This window comes from Gigantopelta aegis, chromosome 2 (genome assembly GCF_016097555.1).
Source record: "Gigantopelta aegis isolate Gae_Host chromosome 2, Gae_host_genome, whole genome shotgun sequence".
NCBI classification, from domain to species: domain Eukaryota; kingdom Metazoa; phylum Mollusca; class Gastropoda; order Neomphalida; family Peltospiridae; genus Gigantopelta; species Gigantopelta aegis.
In genome coordinates this window covers 15,245,312-15,269,545 of record NC_054700.1, presented here as the reverse complement: position 1 = coordinate 15,269,545, position 24,234 = coordinate 15,245,312, and the positions used below count along the sequence as shown (strand labels likewise).

Here is a 24,234-nt window from a genome sequence, read left to right as displayed (position 1 = left end):
GTTTTTTCTCTCATGGAACATTGTGTTTTATCGCATTTTAATCATCCTTGTCCCCGGACTCCTCTAGATTTCGTCTTTTTTCCAATTCACCACCCCGGACCCCTCTAGATTTCTTCTTTTTTACAGTTCACCAATTCCCACCCCTGGTGTGTTTATCGACAAACTTGTGAAAATATCAATCTTATGTGTGAATTTCGTTCTTAGGGATAAACACAACTGTGCTTTATTCTTCTGTTTTTCAAAATGTTCCGGATTTATACCCTGATCAATAGCCATTATTACCATAGTGCTTGTTATGGCCTTACAGTTCCCATTGCCCGGACAGTATTACTCATTCCCCTCCAAATGCCATGATAATATTACGGTTACATACATGTATAACACTGCTATTCTACATCTACATTTTCTGTATGGCCTTCCTAAAAACATTTCAGGCTAATTACCTAACACATTATGTCTCAGGGATAGCTCTGGGTGATCAGAACATTTCACCAAATTATTAAAAAAAATGCAAAACCTACAGCTATTTTCCACCAAAATATAAATTATTACATAATTTTTTTTCCGCCAAATTAAAACAAACTTCGCCAATTTGCAGGGCTAGCCCTGTGTGTACAAATATTCAGGCAGACATATGCATGAAAAGTCTGCATGAAAAAACCCCAACAAACTCAGGGGAGTTATTAATTGCCCCAACTTGGGTTACCATATTGATAGATAGATTTACATGCTAAGGGGAGCTAAAATGTACTCTCCTTGAACTAGTCTCAGGTGAGTGATGGTGAGTGAGAGTGATAGCTCGCCGTAAACACTGAGGTCTTAATTTTCAGGTGATGTTTTTCTGATGTTGCTCAGTATTTAATAGGTATATAGCTTATACGCGGTTAATTTCTCCAATATATAGATTTGTTAGCTGTGACATCTGTCATGCTAATTAGCAAGTCATGCAGATAACTGATTACATAACAAGCGATGTATATTTCTCATTCACTGTTATATGTAATTATATAAAGCCAGTGTGTTTGTTCTGTACGCGTATTACGTAACTGATCAATGTATGAAGATGTATATAGCTATTGGAAGATGGATTGGAGGGATCAGTGATATACTGAATGCCATTGAAAACACATCTGTATGATTTAGCCTTCCCTTGCAGTGTGATGGATAAGTGTACGATTCTTTTACGATTATTGGTGGTTCAAATATCTATGTCACATAAAGATTTTAAAACAAGGTGGAATGATGCATATAAAAGATCCCTTGCTACTAATGGAAAAATGTAGTGGGTTTCCTTTCTAAGACTATTTGTCAAAATTAACAAATGTTTGACATCCAATAGCCGATGATTAACAGATCAGTGTGCTCTAGTGGTGTTGTTAAACAAAACAAACTGTCAAATTTGTAGATGTAAAAAGGATATGAGAAGAAGAAAACAAAAACCCCATTTCTTCTTCTGCAATCCCAAAGCCATGCTCAGACTTCCAGTCCTGTTCTCTCACCAGAAAGTCTGCTGTCCATTGAAGGGACGTCACCGCTCTCCAAAGTTTCTCTTTGAGGTCCACAGGATACTGCCAGGTTTTTTGTCTCAGAGTGTTACATGATAGGCAGGACTGAAGGATGTGTTCCGGTGTTTGGACACCTGTATAACATGGACATTCACCAGAGTGGGCAAAAAACCCATTTAACTTATTTTGTATAACTGGATGTCTTCTGGTTGGAAATAATAATTCCCAAAATAGTATGCAAAACCTAAAAAACAAACAGTAATGCCATCAATGTAATCAAGTAAATCTGCATCTTTTATTCATCGCAGACAGGATGAAAATAGAATGTCAATAGGAATAGGGTATTAGATATAGTCTACAACTGCATAAGGGTATTAGATATAATCATCATCTGCATAAGGGTATTAGATATAGTCTACGTCTGCATAAGGATATTAGATATAGTCTACATCTGCATAAGGGTATTAGATATAATCAACATCTACATAAGGGTATTAGATATAGTCTACATCTGCATAAGGGTATTAGATATAGTCTACATTTGCATAAGGGTATTAGATATAATCGATATCTGAATAAGGGTATTAGATATAGTCTACGTCTGCATAAGGGTATTAGATATAGTCGACGTCTGCATAACGGTATTAGATATAGTCTATGTCTGCATAAGGGTATTAGATATAGTCAACGTCTGCATAAGGGTATTAGATATGCAAAAGGGTATTAGATATAGTCGACGTCTGCATAAGGGTATTAGATATAGTCGACATCTGCATAAGGGTATTAGATATAGTCGACGTCTGCATAAGGGTATTAGATTTAGTCAACTTCTGAAAAAGCATTCTGAAAACAGATTTGCAACACGATAGATATAGAATGATTTAATTTATTTAAAAAAATTTGTGGGGGAAGATGTCTCGACATATACCAAGTAGATAAATAGAGTGTTCAGAAAAATAATAAGACATATATACTCTTCAAAAAAAGAAACGCAAAAGGGTACAAATGGGTTATAACTCCGATTTTATGTTTCCTACCGGTTCATGCTTTGTGAATATAAGGTCATTGCATGTCCCAAACACATTCCCACGGTTACATTCGATAAAACGCAGCTACTGTACAATAAAGTTCCAAAATGTGAATATTCGCAAAAACGCAGCCACGTGCAAACCATGTCACCACTGCACAAGCGTTGTCTGCACGTGCAACATGAACACCGACAGTATAAAAGTGCAGGGTGTTCGCTTGCCTGGCCTCTGTATCTGGCCGACAGTTGACAATCCAGGACATGCCACGTCTCAGTGAACCGCAGAGAAACAATGCCATCGGCTGACTAGACGCAGGCGAATCCAGAACGGCCGTTGCCAGGGCATTCCATGTGTCCCCAAGCACCATCTCCAGACTGTGGGACCGTTACCAGCAACATGGATCAACACGTGATCTCCCTAGATCCGGTCATCCACGGGTCACTACCCCCGGGCAGGACCGCTACATCCGGGTATGCCACCTTCGGGAACGATTGACTACTGCCACCTCCACAGCCGCAGCAATACCAGGTTTGCGCAGGATATCCGACCAGACCGTATGGAACCGCCTACGTGAGGTAGGAATAGACGTCCAGTTCGAGGTGTCATCTTAACACCACAACACCGTCGACTCCGATTGCAGTGGTGCCAGATTCATCGACAATGGCCTCAACTGCGATGGAGACAGGTGTGGTTCAGTGACGAGTCCCGATTTCTGCTCCGACGTCATGATGGAAGATGTCGCGTGTATAGGCGTCGTGGTGAACGTTATGCGGCAAACTGCGTGCAGGAAGTGGACAGATTCGGCGGGGGTAGTGTCATGGTGTGGGCAGCCATCTCACACACTGGCAGAACTGACCTGGTCCACATGCAGGGCAACCTGAATGCACAGGGCTACATTGACCAGATCCTCCGGCCACACATCGTTCCAGTTATGGCCAACGCAGTGTTCCAACATGACAACGACAGGCCTCACACAGCACGTCTCACAACGGCTTTCCTACAGAACAACAACATTAATGTCCTTCCTTGGCCATCGATATCACCGGATTTGAACCCAATTGAGCATCTATGGGACGAGTTGGACCGACGCCTCCGACAGCGACAACCACAGCCCCAGACCTTGCCCGAGCTGGCAGCAGCCTTGCAGGCCGAGTGGGCCACCATCCCCCGGGACGTCATCCATACTCTGGTTGCTTCAATGGGCAGGCGGTGCCAGGCAGTTGTCAACACACGCAGAGGCCACACCCGGTATTGACTCCAGATGACCTTGACCTTGGTGGTGTGTCCTATCACTTACTCACAATGGACTAGAGTGAATTGTGAACAATCCTGCAACATTTGGTAATTATCGGACTCACCATTCAGTAATTAAATCAATTCTCCAAATGTTACGACAATGTGGTTTTGCGTTTCTTCTTTTGAAGAGTATATTATTAACTAGTTTTTAATTTTTCTGATCTCTGGTGCATACAACTATAATTAATTAAATGCCACATTGACAAGAGTTTCCATCGGTCTTAACGCTGGTGGGTACTGGATATACAGCAAAACCTCTCAAAATCGGACCATCTGTAAACTGGAATTCCCTCAAAACGGACATTTTTCGCGGACCCTTTCTGAATACCTGTATGGAAGAGAACCTCTCTAAACCAGATACCTCTTAAAACCAGACTTTTTCTTGGTCCTGAGTGTGTCTGGTTTAGAGGGGTTTCACTGTACATACTTGACTCATTCATTTATTCTGAAGACGGGCACGTAAAGTGTTCATTTGATGTGTGGCCAGTCTGGGATCGATCCCTGTGGGTGGGCCCTTGAGCTTTTTCTCACTCTAGCCAGTGCACCATGGCTGGTACATCAAAGGCTGTGGTATGTGCTATTCTGTCTATGGGATGGTGAATATAAAAGTTCCCTTGCTGCTAATCCTCCCTCAGTATCTGTGTGGTCCTTAACCATATGTCTCACGCCATATAACCGTAAATAAAATGTGTTGAGTGCATCATTAAATGAAGCACTTCCTTCCACCTCAATGTGAGCACTGTCAGTGTACTCTGATAATGCGTCACATTTTGGTGGAGTGCAATCATCTTAAGGTTACACACCACCATTAATTACTCCATGCAATTCAATACAATTTCTGTGTAGGAATATATTCTGTGAAAAATGCAACACTGTCGAGAGGGTCATGTGATTACTAATTTTAGGGAGTGCCCTCAACTGACATGTACCATGTAAAAAATCAACATAGGTCGATTAATTAATTACCCCTATGCCCGACCACCGCCCCGTGTTGCTGTTATACAAGTGGCACTACACCACTTGCACAGTTGTTATCAGTTAGTACTACATATAACAAGTTACTTCAAACCAATGAGTTATTTAAAGACTATACAGAGGTCAACCTACTTGTAATCATCAAAGAAAGATTTCAAAAAGCATATCAGAATTTTGTAGTATTTTTTTTATGAGGATCTGTTTCTTAAGAGGACTATATTAAGCTGTCACAGCAAGTAACAGCACAACAAATGGTCATGTGTTGCCTTAAGTAAACTCAGAAAGATATATTTGGTAGAAGAAATGTAATGGAATCATTTTGATTCCCGGCCTTGGTGGTGTGGTGGTTAAGCCATCGGACTTAAGATTGGTAGGTACTGAACTTGCATCTTGGTAGTGGCTCAGTGTCAGATCGAGTTTAAGAAGAAGAAGGAAATGTTTTATTTAAGGATGCACTCAGCACATTTTATTTACAGTTGTATGGCGTCGGACATATGGTTAAGGACCACACAGATATTGAGAGAAGAAACCTGTCACCACTTCATGGACTATTCTTTTTCTGTTAGCAGCAAGGGATCTTTTATGTGCACCATCCCACAGACTGGGTAGTACATACCACAGCTTTTGATATACCAGTCATGGTGCACTGGTTGAAACGAGAAATAGCCCAATGGGGGGGCCCACCGGCGGGGATCGATCCCAGACGAACCGTGCATCTTGCGGACACTTTACCACTGGGCTACATCCCGCCCCATTGAGTTTAACGACTTGGTAAAAAGGTGTAATGGCACTACACCAACTTCTCTCTCGCTAGTAGCCACTAAAACATCACAACCCAGGTACAGTAGCTGCAGTGTGTGTGTCCTGGGCAGCATGCTTGAACCTTAATTGTAAATATAAGCATGAAGGTAAGTTAAATGAAATGAAGTAATTGGTTTCATCAACAGTTATAAGTGGTCTTGCATTTGGCCTGTGAGAATTCAGACTCTCTATTGATGACCGGTCGCCACGTTTTCATTTCTTCACCTTTCCTTGCTCTCGGCTGTGGGAAGTAATTAAAGAGACTTCAGCTCGAACTGGCAGTGGCGGCGCTGCTTGATGTGGAAAATGCTGTGCACAGTAATTGCCAATAGATTTCTTAACACAGATACATGCAGTACAAGTCATGATCAGTCTGTTAAAGGTACATAGTCCTTTTAAGCGTGTAAAGTGCGTAATGGTCAAACCTGTGTTAAGCAGTCACAAAAGGGTTGCCTTTCAAGACAGATATTAAGTTTGTTTTGTTTAACCGACACCACTGGAGCATATTGATTAATTAACTCGTAGTCAACAGAGGAAACCTGCTACATTTTTTTCTAATGCAGCAAGGGATCTTTATATGCACTTCCCACAGACAGAATAGCACATACCACGGCCTTTAATATATCTGTCGTGGTGCACTGGCTGGAACGAGAAATAGCCCAATGGGACCACCGACGGGGATCGATTCCAAACCGACCATGCATCAAGTGAGCACTTTACCACTGGGCTACGTCCCAACCCAGACTGATATTAAGAGTTAAAGTTTGTTTTGTTTAACGACTCCACTAGAGCACATTGATTAATTAATCATCAGCTATTGGATGTCAAACATATGGTAAATCTGACATGTAGTCATCAGAGGAAACCCTCTACATTTTTTCTAATGCAGTAAGGGATCTTTTATATGCACTTCCCCACAGACAGGAAAGCACATACCATGGCCTTTGACCGGTCCACCAAAGAAAGCACCAAGAGGTTGCCTTTTAAGACAGATGTTAAGCATTAATGAAAGAAAGCATGAAAAGGTTGCCTTTCCAGACAGGCGTTAAGCAATCAAATAGAACAGCAAAAGATTGCCTTTTAGTTTGTATTATATTAAATGATTTGGAAAATAAAACTGGGGCCTCTTAAGACAGGTGGCTGTTTAATACAGGTGGCTGTTTAATACAGGTTAATTTGTACTATATTAGATAATTTGAGAGAATTCACAATAAAAAGTTGGCCTTTTATGATATGAGGCTTATTAAAGCAAGTCAGTTTTTAGTAGAAAATGAAAAGGTAGTCTTTTAAGACAGGTGACTGTTTAATAGAGGTGGTCACTTGAGCAGGTTTGTAATTCTGGGGCCTAATTCACTAAACTCTTGCAACTTTGTGATCTCGCAGTGCAATGCTAAAAGACTTCCAAAGAGGATGCTTTGTTGTCTAGCAGAGCCTAAGAGACCTTTGTGAATTAGGCCTCTGATTAGCATTTAACGAAGTCAACTTTTCACTGTTTATTACAATGGGAAGTTTTTTTGTAAAATATTCATTAGGGGTCATTCAGTTTTTTACTCATACCTCTCCATTTATAAAACCCGTGTAAAATGTAAACTGCCCCATTTTTATTGAGAAACGTGACACCCAGGCTGCATATTGGGTACTTGTCATTACGGTCATTTTATTACTGTTAATGGTTTGATCCTGTAACCTAGTGCACATTAGTCAAGCTCTTATTCCCCATATCAGTGAGAGAAATAAGCAGAAATTTTCAATAGTCCACCAGACAAATACATCTAGAAATCGATTTGTCCAACGCTGTTTTCATTTGTCTAAATAAATACTTTAGTTTATTAAGTACAAGGACAATGTTTTTCATTGCTCAAAATGAAACTTCATTGAACATTTTTACTTGTCTGCTGGACAAGCATTGAGGTACATTCTGTTTCTCCGAGCTGATTTTCACTTGTCAGGACAAACGGACAAGTGCTTATTTCGAACACTGCATATTACATTGGGTCTGTTCCAGAATTGCTGACAGGGCTGCAGAAAGTACTCACCCGCTCGCCAAATGAGAGTAAAAATTCCTACAACCAATTAAAAAATGCAACTACCATCCTGACGGTTTATATCTGTCTGTTTTTATTTCGTTTGACACGTGATGTTGATCACTTACCAAGTGTTATTAATAATGTTTTGTCAATATCTATATATTTCGTTTGAATTGAAGACACTGTTTATTGTAATATTGTTAATAATATATAGTCCAATAGACTGGTGGACTAGTTGAAATTCTGGCAGGCTAGTAAAATTTAGTTGGTTCTGGTCTGGAGGGCTAGTTAAATATTTTCCCCTGGCTGATATGAGCAGGGGTGGGTTGGGGGTGTAGGGGCAGGAGACCAATAAGGGTCATATGTTTATACTTATTTTCGTGATTATATCTAATTATGGTTCAAGCAAGCTGTCCTGGGCACACACCTCAGCTGTCTGGGCTTTCTGTCCAAGACAGTGACTTAATGGTTAATTGTTAGTGGTTAGTGAGAGAGAAGGGGGTGTAGTGGTCTTACACCTACCCACTGAGTGGATAAAACTCGCTCTGGGTGGGAGCCAGTACCGGGCTGTGAACCCTGTATGTACCAGCCTTAGGTCTGAGGATTGTTTGTCCAGGACAGTGGGTTAGCTGTTAGTGGTTAGTGAGAAAGAAGATGGTGTAGTGGTCTTACACCTATCCACTGAGTCGTTAAAACTCGCTCAGGGTGGGAGCCGGTACCGGGCTGCAAACCCAGTACCTACCAGGCTTATGTCCGATGGCTTAACCATGACACCATTGAAGCTGGTTTTTGAGGGTTGTTCGTGAACTAATAAATTGTCTCCCATCCTCCCCCCCCCCCCCCCCACCATTCCCCAATGGGATCAATTGTGAAAGGGCAGCCCTTGGTAAAGACTGTCATTCATATGGACCCCATGTCAAGTGCTTGTCATTATAGTCATCCTATTACTGTTATCACAATAATTCACTGAATATCTCTTCCTAATTGAAGTCAATCGGCGGACTCTGTGGTCGATGGCCTTTCTGCCAGGTCAGAGGAACTGTTTAGAGCAATGTTCTGGCTGTAACTGCCTTAATAACATTCTAGAACCTTCGCAGATAACCAGTATGATTAAAAAAATTATCGTAACTATTGTCAGGAATAACTAATACGATTCCAAAATGATCGTAAATATTGTCAGGAATAACCAGTATGATTAAAAAAATTATCATAAATATTGTCAGGAATAACCAGTACGATTCTAAAATTATCATAAATAGTGTCAGGAATAACCAGTACAATTCCAAAATGATCATAAATATTGTCAACAATAATCAGTATGATTCCAAAATGATCATAAATATTGTCAGCAATAAACAGTACGATTCCAAAATGATCATAAATATTGTCAGCAATAAACCAGTACGATTCCAAAATTATCATAAATATATTGTCAACAATAGCCATTATGAATAAAAAATTTATCATAAATATTGTCAGCAATAACCAGTATGATTCCAAAATGATCATAAATATTGTCAGCAATAACCAGTATGATTCCAAAATGATCATAAATATTGTCAGCAATAACCAGTATGATTCCAAAATTATCGTAAATATTGTCAGCAATAACCAGTATGATTTCAAAATGATCATAAAAATAGTTCGCAATAACCATTATGATTTTAAAATGATCACAAAAATATTATCAGCAATAACTATTATGATTCCAAAATTATCACAAATATTTTACCAATATCATTATGATTTCAAAATGATCACAAAAATATTACAAACAATAACCATGATGACTCCAAACTTATAATAATAATAAACTATAACTATAACCATTAAAATTCTAAAATATGACCAACTATAACCATTAATTATGATTCAAAGATGATCCCAAAGATATTACCAACAATAACAATTATAACCCCGAAACCGATCCCAAAACTATTATCAACAATAACAATAATAGGGTTTAGTCATTGATTTTCATAAGAAACCGATCCCAAAACTATTATCAACAATAACAATAATAGGGTTTAGTCATTGATTTTCATAAGAAACCGATCCCAAAACTATTATCAACAATAACAATAATAGGGTTTAGTCATTGATTTTCATAAGAAACCTGAAAAATGTGTCTATCAACAAAACAACCAGCCTCGGTGGCGTCGTGGCAGGCCATCGGTCTACAGGCTGGTAGGTACTGGGTTCGGATCCCAGTTGAGGCATGGGATTTTTAATCCAGATACCGACTCCAAACCCTGAGTGAGTGCTCCGCAAGGCTCAATGGGTAGGTGTAAACCACTTGCACCGACCAGTGATCCATAACTGGTTCAAGAAAAAAAAGAAAGAAATGTTTTATTTAACGACGCACTCAACACATTTTATTTACGGTTATATGGCGTCAGACATATGGTTAAGGACCACACAGATTTTGAGAGGAAACCCGCTGTCGCCACTACATGGGCTACTCTTCCGATTGGCAGCAAGGGATCTTTTATTTGCGCTTCCCATAGGCAGGATAGCACAAACCATGGCCTTTGTTGAACCAGTTATGGATCACTGGTCGGTGCAAGTGGTTTACACCTACCTATTGAGCCTTGCGGAGCACTCACTCAGGGTTTGGAGTCGGTATCTGGATTAAAAACCCCATGCCTCGACTGGGATCCGAACCCAGTACCTACCAGCCTGTAGACCTGGTTCAAGAAAGGCCATGGTTTGTGCTATCCTGCCTGTGGGAAGCGCAAATAAAAGATCCCTTGCTGCTAATCGGAAGAGTAGCCCATGTAGTGGCGACAGTGGGTTTCCTCTCAAAATCTGTGTGGTCCTTAACCATATGTCTGACACCATATAACCGTAAATAAAATGTGTTGAGTGCGTCATTAAATAAAACATTTTTTCTTCTATCAACAAAACAATATACACTCCAAACAAATATGTCCTTCGTGGAAATTGCCTGGAGCAAGGTTTAACTATATTCCCTTGTTGTTGAAGTAAACATTAGTAATTATTATACAAGAGCAACAGCTGGCAAGGACTTTTCTTAATTAAGCCCTCCAGGCCAGTTAATTAAACCCCCTGGGTTTTGATCAATACCTGTCCAGATATTAGCAACAAATGAGTGATTGATTTAGAGTGTAATCGCCACTGTTCTCAGTGTAATATCTATCATTTTGATTGTCTTTGGTCATTTACATGTTTTCATGCATCATTAATTAACAGCAGTTATGTTAATTATTGATGTATAGGGAATAATTATAATGATAGACAGCTTGTCCGGCCATTTGGTATGTATGTGTGTGCCAAAAAAAAAAATCAAAAAAAAAATAAAGTGGTTGTATCAGTGACCTGTGGATTTAACAGGACAGCATATATCATAGCTTTTCATGGTAGAGGTCTAGTATATGACAGGAGAGGGGGAAGAAATGTTTAATTACACCTCAAATGATGTGTATTAAGGTGGTTGACTGGGTGTGTGTGGATTAATGGATGAATGGATGGCTGGATGGATGGATGGCTGGATGGCTGGATGGATGGATGATGGATGGATGGATGGATGGATGGATGGATGGATGGATGGATGGATGGATGGATGGATGGATGGATGGATGGATGGATGGATGGATTGGATGAGTGAATGGATGGGTGGATGGATTAATGAATGGCTTGATAAGTGGATGGTGTTCTGGTTATTTGTTTGAATAGTTTGCTACATCAGTCAATATACTGGTAGACTGAGTCATTGATTGTTGCTTTTTCCGTCCCTACCAGTGCCCCATGGTTGGTATAGCATAGACCATGGTATATGCTCATCTTCTCTACAAAGGTCCATATTAAAGGCCCAGTGCTGCTAATAGAAGAATGTAGCAGGTTTCCTATGAGAATATAACATATTGTGTCAGAATTATCAATTGTTTGACATCCAGTAGCTGATGATTAATACCGTATATCTTCGCCTATAAGTCGAATTTTTTTCACCCAAAAATTATTTTATAACTTGGGGGGTCGACTTATAAGAGGGTAAAAAAATTTCACCAAAAAATATTACTGTTTTGGGGATTATTTTACAAGTTTTATTGTTGAAGTATGCCATGTATTTATACTCAAATATGTTAATTTGACACATTTATTTTTTATAACCTATTTTTTTTGGCATTAGAACGGTTTTGGTTATGCGAAAAGGCGTATGATCTCACTCACATGCCAAGACAACAGTCCACTTAGTTAAATTAACAGTCATAACTAATAGTAAAAATGTAAACAATACTAACTACCTGTTGCCTGAGTTTATTTTGAAATCTGGTCACTGGCATTAATGGTTGTTCAAACAATGTTTTGGCGGTGATTAACTTCATGAATATTACTAAGCTTTCCCTTAAAATAGACTGATCTCTGCAGTTCACTTATCTAGAGCAATAGGGACACACATCATTTGGTACAAAAACCAGTGTACTTTCCAGAGTTATCCTCCTTACATGTATTAATATGGCGGCAAAACGTGATACTTTCAGTTTTATCGTAGTGATCTGTTGTCAGTGTTTATAAATAAAGTTGTTGTCTGTGCACAAAACCATCTGTACAGTACTATACAGTAACAGTCAAACAGCTTTCACTCTCTACTAAGGGAATATTTCGTTTTGATGCTATGTAATAATGATAGTTTGATTGGAATAGTCTGATCATATTGCGATGTACAAAACGTGAAAACCGAAGTTTGTAAAATAATTTTCTTTTGTTCAAATATTATTGTTCTCATGTGCTGAAAATAAGAAATATTTCAATATTTATAAGTAGTTTTTCATGGGTCGACTTATAAACGGGTCAATAAAAAAATACGTTTTCAGGGCTTGAAATTAGGGACTCGACTTATAGCCGAGATCGACTTACAGGCGAAGATATACGGTAAATCAATGTGCGCTAGTGCAGTCCTTAGCTTTTGAAAAACCATGTCGAGTGAAAAATCACAGTCCTCAAAACGCTTAGGCAAGTGAAAAATCGCACTCATCAGTGAAAACCAAGCATAATAAATTTATGAAGTAACGTGTGTTGTTTTTCACACTCACCAGATTGAAATTATGTGCGCTGTATGAGCGCTATAGCACTCGATCGCACACCTTAAAAGACCAGGTCTGCTAGTGGTGCCTTTAAAGAAAATAACCATTTGTGTTACCACATTGTTTAAATAAATAGTCCTGAGAGTTTTCTTATTGCCATTAATGTATTTTTATATGACGTTGTTTGGAGATATCTAACATAGTTGAAAACATGCGCATCAGGTTATGTATTCAAAAATCGTAAGTATTTTTTAAATACCTTGAGATTGCGATTTTAAGCAATCTGTGAAAGTGCTATTTTGTGTTCAAGGTATTATTGTTGTTTGCTAATGGATCACAAAATAAAACCTGATCATGCCTATCTTGCAGCATCGTGAGTTTACACTCTTTAAATAAGGGGAGGTAAGTAACGTGATTTCATTCTTGGAGTGTTCGTTGTAGAAATTGTAACTCTGTGAATTAGCATGCAATTACCCCAGTCCCACTAATAACCTTACACTAATGACAAACCCTCCTCGTTATACCAGAGCAACTTCTCCCCTTGGTACTGGAATAACCCTGCCGAATAACTCTGCTGCTTTATACTGCAACAACTCAGATGTCCTTTGACATCTCTGATAACTCTAGAATTGCCTCCAAGATAAATAGAGTAGCTAGATTAGTAGTTATATCTAAAGGACAGAGGAATGCTTGTTTTATTTTTCTAGTTTGCAAATAGTTTAGTTTTTTCCTGCTTTGTAGACGCTAACATTTTTTCTCAACTATATATTTGAGTTTGTAACCGTAGTGTAGTCATTGACACAGATCATCTTCTTAATATTATAGTGGTTTAATATTCTATTATTCACTCAGTTTAAATAATTTAATATTCATGGTATTTAAATATATTAATATTCACTGAATTTAAATATTTTAATATTACTGAATTTAAATATTTTAATATTCATTGCATTTAAATATTTTAATATTCACTGCATTTAAATATTTTAATATTCACTGCATTTAAATATTTTAATATTCACTGAATTTAAATACAGTCAAACATTGTTATTTCACCCTTTATATTCTTGACGGCCCCGTGTAGCTCAGTGTTGAAAACTTGTCCTGTGGCATACCTTTCAGCAGCAATTATTAGTTTTATCTCAAACCACTGAGGACAGGACAAAGCCCAGTGGTAAGACCCTTGCCTGATGCAGGATCGGTCTAGGATTGATCCCTGTTGGTGGGCCCACTGGGCTGTTTCTCATTCCAGCCATCATCAACTTGTCACCATGACCCATATATAGCCAATACTGTATAACCATAAATACAACTGTGTTAAATGTGTTGTTAATTTAAACATGCCTTTCTTTATTTAAAACCACTGGGTTTTTTCGAGCTTGAAATATTGATGTTTGACTGTATTTTAATATTCACTGAATTAATCACCATACGGTTACTATACACATGTATGTATATGTATTAACCGCAAAGAATTATATTGCCACTACTGAATGCTTATAATAATTTTGGGGGGCAATAAATAAAATACTACATTAATTTTCTTTTAAACTAGCTAAAACCTAAATAATTCACATTGAGCAAAAACACTGGCAGTTGGATTTTCTAACTATGAATGAATGAACTATATATATATATATGTGCACTCCTGTGAAAACAAAAACATTGGTTATTTGTTTTGTAACTGCCAGTACTATAGCATGACTGAATTAATGTGCAACTTGGTGTACACATCTGCAAAAACAAAAATGAAAACATTGGCTGTTAGTTTTGAAACTAGCATGAATGAATGAATGAATTAAGGTGTAACTTCATGTACATATTTGCTAAAATATAAACAAAAACATTAGCCATTTGAATTGTTTGCGAGTTAATAGAGCTAATATTATCTGAGAGAGAATTTGGTTGTCTTCAAATAAAATAGATGTAATATGGTGTGTATGTGTGTAATGGTGTGTGAATAGTTTGAAAACCACTGTTTTGTTTCAACTGCCACTTTTTAATATAATACAGTTTTGCTCAAAATAAAACCCCCTACAAAAAAAAAAAAAACAATAAAAAACCAAAACAATAAAAATAAAGGGAAAAAACCAACAGGCTAAAATATTAGCAGCTATATTATACAGAACAACATTAAGGAAAGTGAAGAGTAGTTGATTTCAAAAATAGTAAAATGAACAGTTTTATAAAAAATTACTTTTTTATTATACCTTGTGTGGAGTTGAAGCTGATGTGAAGAGTCAATCGTTAAAAAAAAAAAAAATGTTTGTACCCAAACAGTAAATAAAACAATTTAAAAAGTTGATATGCAAACCAATGTTAAATCCAGAACAAGACCTACTGCATGGGTAAATAATGGTTGAGGTTAATAAATTGTATGCTGTGTATAAATTGCATTTGATTTTTATCATTGGCATATTATGCCTATTCTAATCATTTGCATGCATTTGATAAATAACATTTGCTTTATATCATCGGCTTGCATGTGCATGTTACATGTGTATGTGAATGTGAGTACTATAGAGGTATTAACAGCTTAAGAATTAATATTTTGTTATATAATTATGGAAGTGTAACATCAAACCATGAATCAGTGATTTATGGTCTCCCACAAGGTTCCATACTAGATCCTGAACTGTTCATATTATGTGTGAAGGATCTTCCGTAACATTCATAGTAAACCAGGAGTTTATATAGATGATTCAACAATATTCTTATAGGAATAAATTTCTGTAGAAATCTAATGTAAACTACAATTACTGTATGATTTGAAATGTTAAGAAAAATTGTGATTTTACTACATAATAATCAGCAAACCAATAAAAATGGAAGCACATGACAACATGAACTAGTCCAAAGATTACAACTCAAGAAGATAGATATTTTTCTTTTAATATACTAAAACGCAAAAGAAACGCAGGTTCTCATTAAATTGGATATAAAATATTAAAAAAACTAAACGAAATGAAGATTTCAACATTTATTTTGGAGCTACACCAATTCGGCACACATTGGTGTTGGAAATTTTTGATTGAATTCCTTTTTGGCTATTGTTTCATGTCATAAAGTAGGGTGGGGGTCCATGTTAAAAATGTGAAAGAGACGACCTGTAGCATTGTCAAAGTCAGTATCGCGTGTGACCACCCTGGGCATTCAAACAGGCAGTGCAACGTCTCCTCATTGAGTTGACAAGCCGTTGAAAGAATGCCTGAGGGAGTGAGTTCCATTCATGGACCAATGCTGCCTCCAGCGCCTGCATATTCTGAGGTTGTCCGCGAGCCTGAAGGCGACGTCCGATTTCATCCCAGACGTGTTCGATAGGTGCCATGTCCGGTGATAAGGCTGGCCACGGCAACGTTGGGATGTTGTGCTGAGCCAGCAACGCCTGTGTTGCCCTGGCAGTGTGCGGCCTGGCATTGTCTTGCTGCAGCAAGCGCACACGTGGGTGAGCGGCAAAGAAGGGAACGACGTGATTGTTGATGACGTCATTTTGGTACACGGCGGCATTAACGCATTGTCTGAACACATGAAGTTGTGTTCTGTGGTTGAATGAGAACCCACCCCACACCATCACACTACCCCCGCCCCATCGGTCGGCCTGCAGAACGCAGCAGTCGGAGTAACGTTCATGTCGACGTCGCCATACTCGGATTCGGCCATCAGCGTTGGAAACATTGTAACGGCTCTCATCAGTAAACAGAACTTGTTGCCACTGGCCACGTCGCCATCTTTGATGTTGTTGCGCCCACTGTTGACGTTGTTGGCGGTGCCGAGGGGTCAATATTGGTCCCACATAAGGACGGCTGCCCTCAGACGGCGTCGGACGGTATCGGCGGACACTGGACCACGTGGACCACGCACCTGGTGAGCGGTGTTAGCTGCTGGCAGCATCCGATTCCTAAGGTGGGTCACCCGGATATACCGGTCTAGGGCTGCGGTTGTCACCCTCGGGCGGCCGGTGCGTGGTCGATCGTTCACAGATCCAGTGATTTGGTGACGTTGAGAAAGGCGTGCGATTGTCGAAACATGACATCCCAATTGTCTGGCTATAGCAGTACGGGTCTGTCCGGCTTGCAACATCCCGATGGCCATCCCTCGCTGGAGTTGCGTCAGTCGCGGCATTTTTAAAATGTGATTCTGTTGTCTGTCACTACTCAAATTTAATTTATGCGATTAAATCCAGGTGTGTAGGCTTTATAAGCATTTCAATGAGTGTGTTTGCACTAGATTCATGATACGGATGATCCAGCACGTGCAAACAACGTGTTTTGAGAATTCGTGACGTCACACAGGTAATGAAATTGACACGCAGGTGGGACTGCGGTGTGGGTGTGTGCCATGTCCTTTAACACAGTTGAGGTTCAATTCCACCAAAGATACTGCTTTACAAAGTGCAATTCTTTCGCATTTTCAGGACCTGCGTTTCTTTTGCGTTTTAGTATAAATTCACAGTTATAAATGTATATTGAAACATATTATTGACATACTTATCCTTTTTTTTATTTTGTTATATACAATTATGGTGTGATACATCAGAATCCATTTGAAATAATTATTCTAAATCTTAAAATAAAACCCATTCTATTTTAACTTTCAGTATTTAGTATTTAGCTGATTCAGGATCATTAAAAATAAAAATATAATTATGATGTTCAACTAGAAGTTAGATTGAGTAAGCATATGCATGAACACATGGAAAAATGCAAGAAAACATTGTACTAAACAGCTTAACATCATTTGCAAATTAATTAAAATACCATAACTTCTAAAACCACTAATAATGTGTGTACTTCAAGTTTTTGTTGCAAGTGAATATATGCATGTACTTCTGATATTTATACATTCATTTCATGAATAGTATTTCTATATCAGGTGTACAATAATGAAAATTTAATTATATAATATGATAAACAGTCAAGTTATACCTTTTTATAAAACTATTGTGTATATAAAAACAGTTTTTAAAGAAATTAAAATTGAAATTGTTTTTGTTCTATTTTTGTTCAAATACATATGAATATACTTAGATATAAAATAAAAGTGCATGAATTTTTGCTATTTGAAAGTATGTTTTAGAAAGTACTTTTCCATAGTTGCATGTATTGCAAAAATATTGAAATAAAACTGGCCAATGAGAGAACACATACAGTCAGATCTGTGTTAAAGGGCCACCTGATTAAGTATGAAAAAGGGACCTTAAAATTTGGTTACTTAAATTAGCACAGCTTAATTGGTACTGTATGAGATAATTTGAGAGAATATTAAAATGATGTCATGAGACATGTGCCTGTTTAAAACAGGTCAGTCAGTACCTGTAGTCATTGATATGGGATATTGTAGTAAAATAATGTCCTATTAAGTTCATAGTGTACTATATCATATGACTAGGAAAAAGAAAAGTAAGACAGGTGACTGCTAAATACAAGTTGGTCTGTACCATATCAGATGAAATAGTAAGGTGGCCTCTTAAGACAGGTGGCTGCTAAATACAAGTTGATCTGTACCATATCAGATGAAATAATAAGGTGGCCTCTTAAGACAGGTGGCTGCTAAATACAAGTCGGTCTGTACCATGTCAGATGAAATAGTAAGGTGGCCTCTTATTACAGGTGACTGCTAAATACAAGTTGGCCTGTACCATATCAGATGAAATAGTAAGGTGGCCTCTTAAGACAGATGGCTGCTCAATACAAGTTGATCTGTACCATATCAGATGAAATAGTAATGTGGCCTCTTAAGACAGGTGACTTCTGAATACAAGTTGGTCTGTACCATATCAGATGAAATAGTAATGTGGCTTCTTAAGACAGGTGACTGCTGAATACAAGTTGGTCTATACCATATCAGATGAAATAGTAATGTGGCTTCTTAAGACAGGTGGCTGCTGAATACAAGTTGGCCTGTACCATATCAGATGAAATAGTAAGGTGGCCTCTTAAGACAGGTGGCTGCTAAATACAAATCGGCCTGTACCATATCAGATGAAATAGTAAGGTGGCTGCTAAATACATGTTGGCCTGTACCATATCAGATGAAATAGTAAGGTGGCCTCTTAAGACAGGTGACTGCTGAATACAGTTTGATCTGTACTGTATCAGATAACTGGGGAGGGGCATAGTAAGGTGGCCTGTTAAGATAGGTAGCTTTGTAAGACAGGTGGCATTGTAAGCGGGTTTGACTGTGGAATGTGTTGATCAAAGACCTCATGGCTAGGACTTTTTTGGCTCGCACTGTAGAACTTGTGTTTCTGTGTGTGTTGATTTTATAATGTTTGTCCTTTGCATTGTGGTTGCTAGACGGAGTACTATTTTCGAAGAGCGGCGACTGTCTCGGGCAGCACCAAACCTGCCCCCGTTGAGGTAAATCTGTGTAAATTAACATGTAGTTTTATTTTACCCTATTCTTCACAAATTTGACCCAATTTAGGTAAATCTGTGTAACTTAACATGTAGATTTATATCACCCTACTGTTCACAAACTTGACCCAATTAAAGGTAAATCATTGTAACTTAACATCTAGATTTATATCACCCTACTCTTCACAAACTTGACCCAATTAAAGGTAAATCATTGTAACTTAACATCTAGATTTATATCACCCTACTCTTCACAAACTTGACCCAATTAAAGGTAAATCATTGTAACTTAACATCTAGATTTATATCACCCTACTCTTCACAAACTTGACCCAATTTAGGTAAATCTGTTTGAATTAACATGTAGTTTTACACCACCATTCTCTTCACAAACTTGACCCCAGTGAGGTCAATCTGTGTAAATTAACATGTAGTTTTATATCACCCTACTCTACACAAACTTGACCCTGTTGAGGTAAATCTGTGTAAATTAACATGTAGTTTTACACCACCATTCTCTTCACAAACTTGACCCCAGTGAGGTCAATCTGTGTAAATTAACATGTAGGTTTATACCACCCTACTCTTCACAAACTTACAAACTTGACCCAATTTAGGTCAATCTGTTTGAATTAACATGTAGATTTATATCACCATACTCTTAACAAACTTGACCCTATTAAGGTCAATCGGTGTAAATTAACATGTAGATTTATATCACCCGACTCTTCACAAACATGACCCCACTGAGGTCAATTGGTGTAAATTAACATGCAGATTAATATCACCCTACTCTACACAAACTTGACCCTGTTAGGTAAATCTGTGTAAATTAACATGTAGTTTTATACCACCCTACACTTCACAAACTTGACCCCAGTGAGGTCAATCTGTGTATATTAACATGTAGTTTTATACCACCCTACTCTTCACAAGCTTGACCCAGTGAGGTCAATCTGTGTAAATTAACATGTAGATTTATACCACCCTACTGTTCACAAACTTGATCTCGTTGAGGTAAATCTGTGTAAATTAACATGTAGATTTATATCACTCTTACTCTTTCACAAAAGTGGTCCCATTGAGGTAAATCTTTGTAAATTAATATGTAGCTTTATATCAATCTACTCTTCACAAACTTGACCCCAGTGAGGTCAATCTGTGTAAATTAACATGTAGATTTATATCTTCCTACTCTTCACAAATGTGGCCCCCTTTGAGGTAATCTGTCTAAAGTAACATGTAAATTAATTTATATTACCCATATTCTTCATTAACAAACTTGCCCACTTTGAAATAAATTTGTGTAAATTGACATGTAGATTTTTATCAACCATATTCTTCAACAACCTTCTCACCATTTGAGGTAAATCTCTAAAGTGAACAACTCCAAACTTTTAGGACCACAAGGACATGGAATATGATATGTAGTTTACTGTTACTCGTTGCTTTGAACACCCAGTAACAATTGTTCTGGTTTCTACTCGAAACAACAAACACTTTAAGTAATTTCATTCCCTGGAAGTTGGCTGATATTTTTCTGCAAATACAGAACTATAGGAAGATCACATCTCTATCCCATCCAAGCTAATATTAATCTCCAAAGAAAATAACTAATAGTTACAATGTTGGAGATCCTCAAAGTTTAAATAAAATAAAATAAAATGTCTTAAAAGATTTCCACATACTTGTGTTTTAAGAACAAATATTTATTTGGTAAAACATACTTCAAAATAATACATACATGTCCTAGTAACACAGGCGTATAAATGTATATACATAAAATTTAAATATGTTTCAACCTTTTTAAAAACATTCCTCTGAAGTGACAAACTCTTCTTGGGATTTAAAAATATTATTTCAACAGAGGAGTAGATAGCAAACAGGCCAAATATAGCTTAATGAATACCACTCTATTCAGTTCTTGGTCAAATTCTTGCATCATGCATGCAACATTTCAGCAGAACATTAATTCACCCAAAACAAATAAAAGCTTCTATTTTAATTATCCTTAGGGATGTAAGTACATGTAGATGGATGTCCAGTAGGTGAGTGGAAGTCTTGATGTTAAAGTGTCTGGGTGCTTTAAAGTCTTAATAGTGCTATATTACTTATTCCGAATGCTATATATATATATATATATATATATCTTGTTATGAATGCCATTATAACTTGTCCTGCTTTGATTGCTACTTTACAAATATTCAGACAGATAGCTTTAATAGTGCACATAGAAGTTAGCTAGAAGAATAGTAAAACAAGACATTTGAACAACTGTGTACTATTAATGATATATAATGGACCTGATTTTGTAATAACTATTATTTTGTGTTATTTAATAAAATGTTGGTCTGTCAGGAATATGATTGGTTGGTCCAATTTGGATGGTTAATCTTCTGCTTCTGAGTCCGGAAAAAGTCACAGAAGCAAGTTATGTTCTGGATAATTGATATATTGTTTGTCATTTTATTATATAATAAATACGGTAATGGATCTATAGTAAAACAGCACCAGTATTAGTATTTCCTGCAATACTATTAGTAACAATTAATATCTATATTTCTTCTGTAAATAGCAATTAAACAACTTTTGATGAAATTTTAAAAAAGTAAAACATTCAAAATAAAATCTTCCATTATCTATTCATATGATGTGCTTACTGCAAACAAGTTGTTATAGAACACCTACCTGTAAGTAAAAACAGTTTACAAACAAATTCCATTCCAACCGTCTTTGAAAACGAAAAACCAAAGAGAAAAATAGAAAAAGCTAAGAAAAAAGCAGAAAATCAAAGACAAAATTTTTAATACGACAGAAATAAATGTGGCAAAAGGTATAAGCTCCAATCTCCCATCACAATCTTTTCTCTATCTTTATTTTTACAAATTAATTTCCACAAAAGCAATCTCTTTTTAAAAATGAAAGGTTATTATTGTTGAAATAAACTCGCTATATACACTGGTAAAAAAAGAAGAAAAGTTTTTTTTTTGTTAAACAAAACCACTAGATCACATTGATTTATTAATCATCTGCTATTGGATATCAAACGGGGTAATTTTAACATACAGTCCTGTAGAGAAAACCCACTATATTTTTCCATTAGTAGCAAGGGATCTTTTATTATGCTCCATCCCACAGACAGGATAGCACATACCACAGCCTTTGATATACCAGTCGTGGTGCACTAGCTGGAACGAGAAATAGCCCAATGGTTCCACCGATGGGGATCGATCCTAGACCGGCCACACATCAGGTGAATGGTTTACCACTGGGCTGTGTCCCGTCCCAGCTAGTATTAAGATCCACTGTTTACTGAAGACTGTGCCTTTAGGTTTGTTGGGCAGGACGTAGCCCAGTGGTAAAGCGCTTGCTCGCTCGCTCGCTCATGGTCGGTCTGGGATCGATCCCCGTTGGTAGGCCCGTTGGGCTATTTCTCGTTCCAGCCAGTGCACCACGACTGGTATATCAAAGGCTTTGGTATGTACCACCCTGTTTGTGGGATGGTGCATATAAAAAATCCCTTGCTGCTAATTGAAAAGAGTAGCCCATGAAGTGGCAACAGCAGATTTCCTCTCTCAGTATCTGTGTGGTGCTTAACCATATGTCTGACGCCATATACATTGTAAATGTAAATGAAATGTGTTGAGTGCGTCATTAAATAAAACATTTGTTTCTTCTTAGGTTTGTTATTCCCTGCAAGTGAGTCAGAGATGTGTGATTTATTATATGGCTATGCAATTATTTCCAATACAGGCCACTCATTTTTCATTGTCCTCCTCCATAAGTACATGAAGACATTCATTAACACCCACATTTTATTAATTTTTAAATTGTTTGCTCTAAATATACATAGGGGCGGGATCTAGTGCAGTCTGTATAGCATTCACCTGAGGTGTTGACATCATAGGATCGATTTCACCCCAATGGACTCATTCACTGATTGGGTTTTTCCTGTCCAAACCAGTGCACCACAACTGGTACATCAAAGGCCATGGTATGTGCTGTCCTGTGGGAAAGTGCTTGTAAAAGATTCCTTGTTACTAATGGACAAATGTAGCAGGTTTCCTCTAAGACTATATTTGTCAGAATTAGCAAATGTTTGACAGCTAATAGCCGAAGATTTTTAAATATGTGCTCTAGTGGTATCATTAAGACATATATAGAATTAATATATATTTTAATATATATATATATATATATATATATATATATATATATATATATATATATATATATATATATATATATATATATCTTGCTTATAAGTATCTTGGTTCTTTGTAAAATTTAGTTGTAGGTCAGTTCCACAAAGCATTTTAGGAAGGTGGTAGGGGGAGGGTATTTAAAGTAGAATGTGATAATTTTGTGTTCACTACTTTGAAATAAATTTTTGTTATTTGCATCAAACTCTCTAAAGACATACCCCCTCCCCCCCCAAGAATGTGGTCTATGGTTTTTCGTATTTAAAATAGAACGTAATTATTTTCTGTCTACCACATCCAAATTTATTTCTTTTAAAGTTATATGTAGTAAAACACCCAAGACATAAAACATACCATATGGTCCTTGTTGTGTTCTTTATCACCACCATCTCCTATAAACATATTTCGAACAACTCTTATTAAGACTAGACCAATGTAGACTATTCCATACTGTACCACAATAATTAAATTCCCCAAAATTCATACACCATATAGTGTAAATATATGTAAACTATTACACTCATGTACATTATAAACCAACACAGGTTTTGTAAATTGGGTCCTACATGTTAAATTTCAGCTGATTACTAACTTTCAGTATACGTACTTCCTTTTATTTTGTCTTCACATTTCACAATTAATGATCGAAACACAGTTACAAACTTGCATGCATGCTACTGACAGATTTCATAACATCCTGTTTGCAACTTACATGTTTGTCTTATATGTGTGTTCAGTGTCATTTGTGCTTTTGGTTAACAAATGTGGTGTCGTATTGCATGTGGAATGTTGTGTGTCGTATATATAAAATATTAGTGTATTACATGTTTTTATTACATGTGTGAAATATTATGTGGTATTATATGTGTATATGCTTGTTATATACCTAAATTGTAATCTATTAAGTTAAAAAATAATTATGTGTTCTTTGTTATATAATGTGTATATAAAAAAACTTCTATCTTTTATGAACATGCAAAATATTTTAATACTTTCTTT

The 24,234-nt window shown here is 37.2% G+C and overlaps 1 protein-coding gene across 4 annotated transcripts in view; it reads left to right on the top strand.

The window, feature by feature from the left end:
• LOC121381884 (sodium/calcium exchanger 1-like) overlaps positions 1 to 24,234 on the top strand; it is a 185,035-nt gene that overhangs the window by 66,217 nt on the left and 94,584 nt on the right. For 3 of the 4 annotated variants that reach the window (XM_041511299.1, XM_041511290.1, XM_041511281.1), the window contains exons 4-5: positions 13,047 to 13,079; positions 18,974 to 19,036. The exons of the other annotated variant lie outside the window; for it this stretch is intronic. In XM_041511299.1, the coding sequence (XP_041367233.1) occupies positions 13,047 to 13,079; positions 18,974 to 19,036 (96 nt within the window). The remainder of the gene's footprint in view (positions 1 to 13,046; positions 13,080 to 18,973; positions 19,037 to 24,234) is intronic. 4 annotated transcript variants of the gene reach the window in all.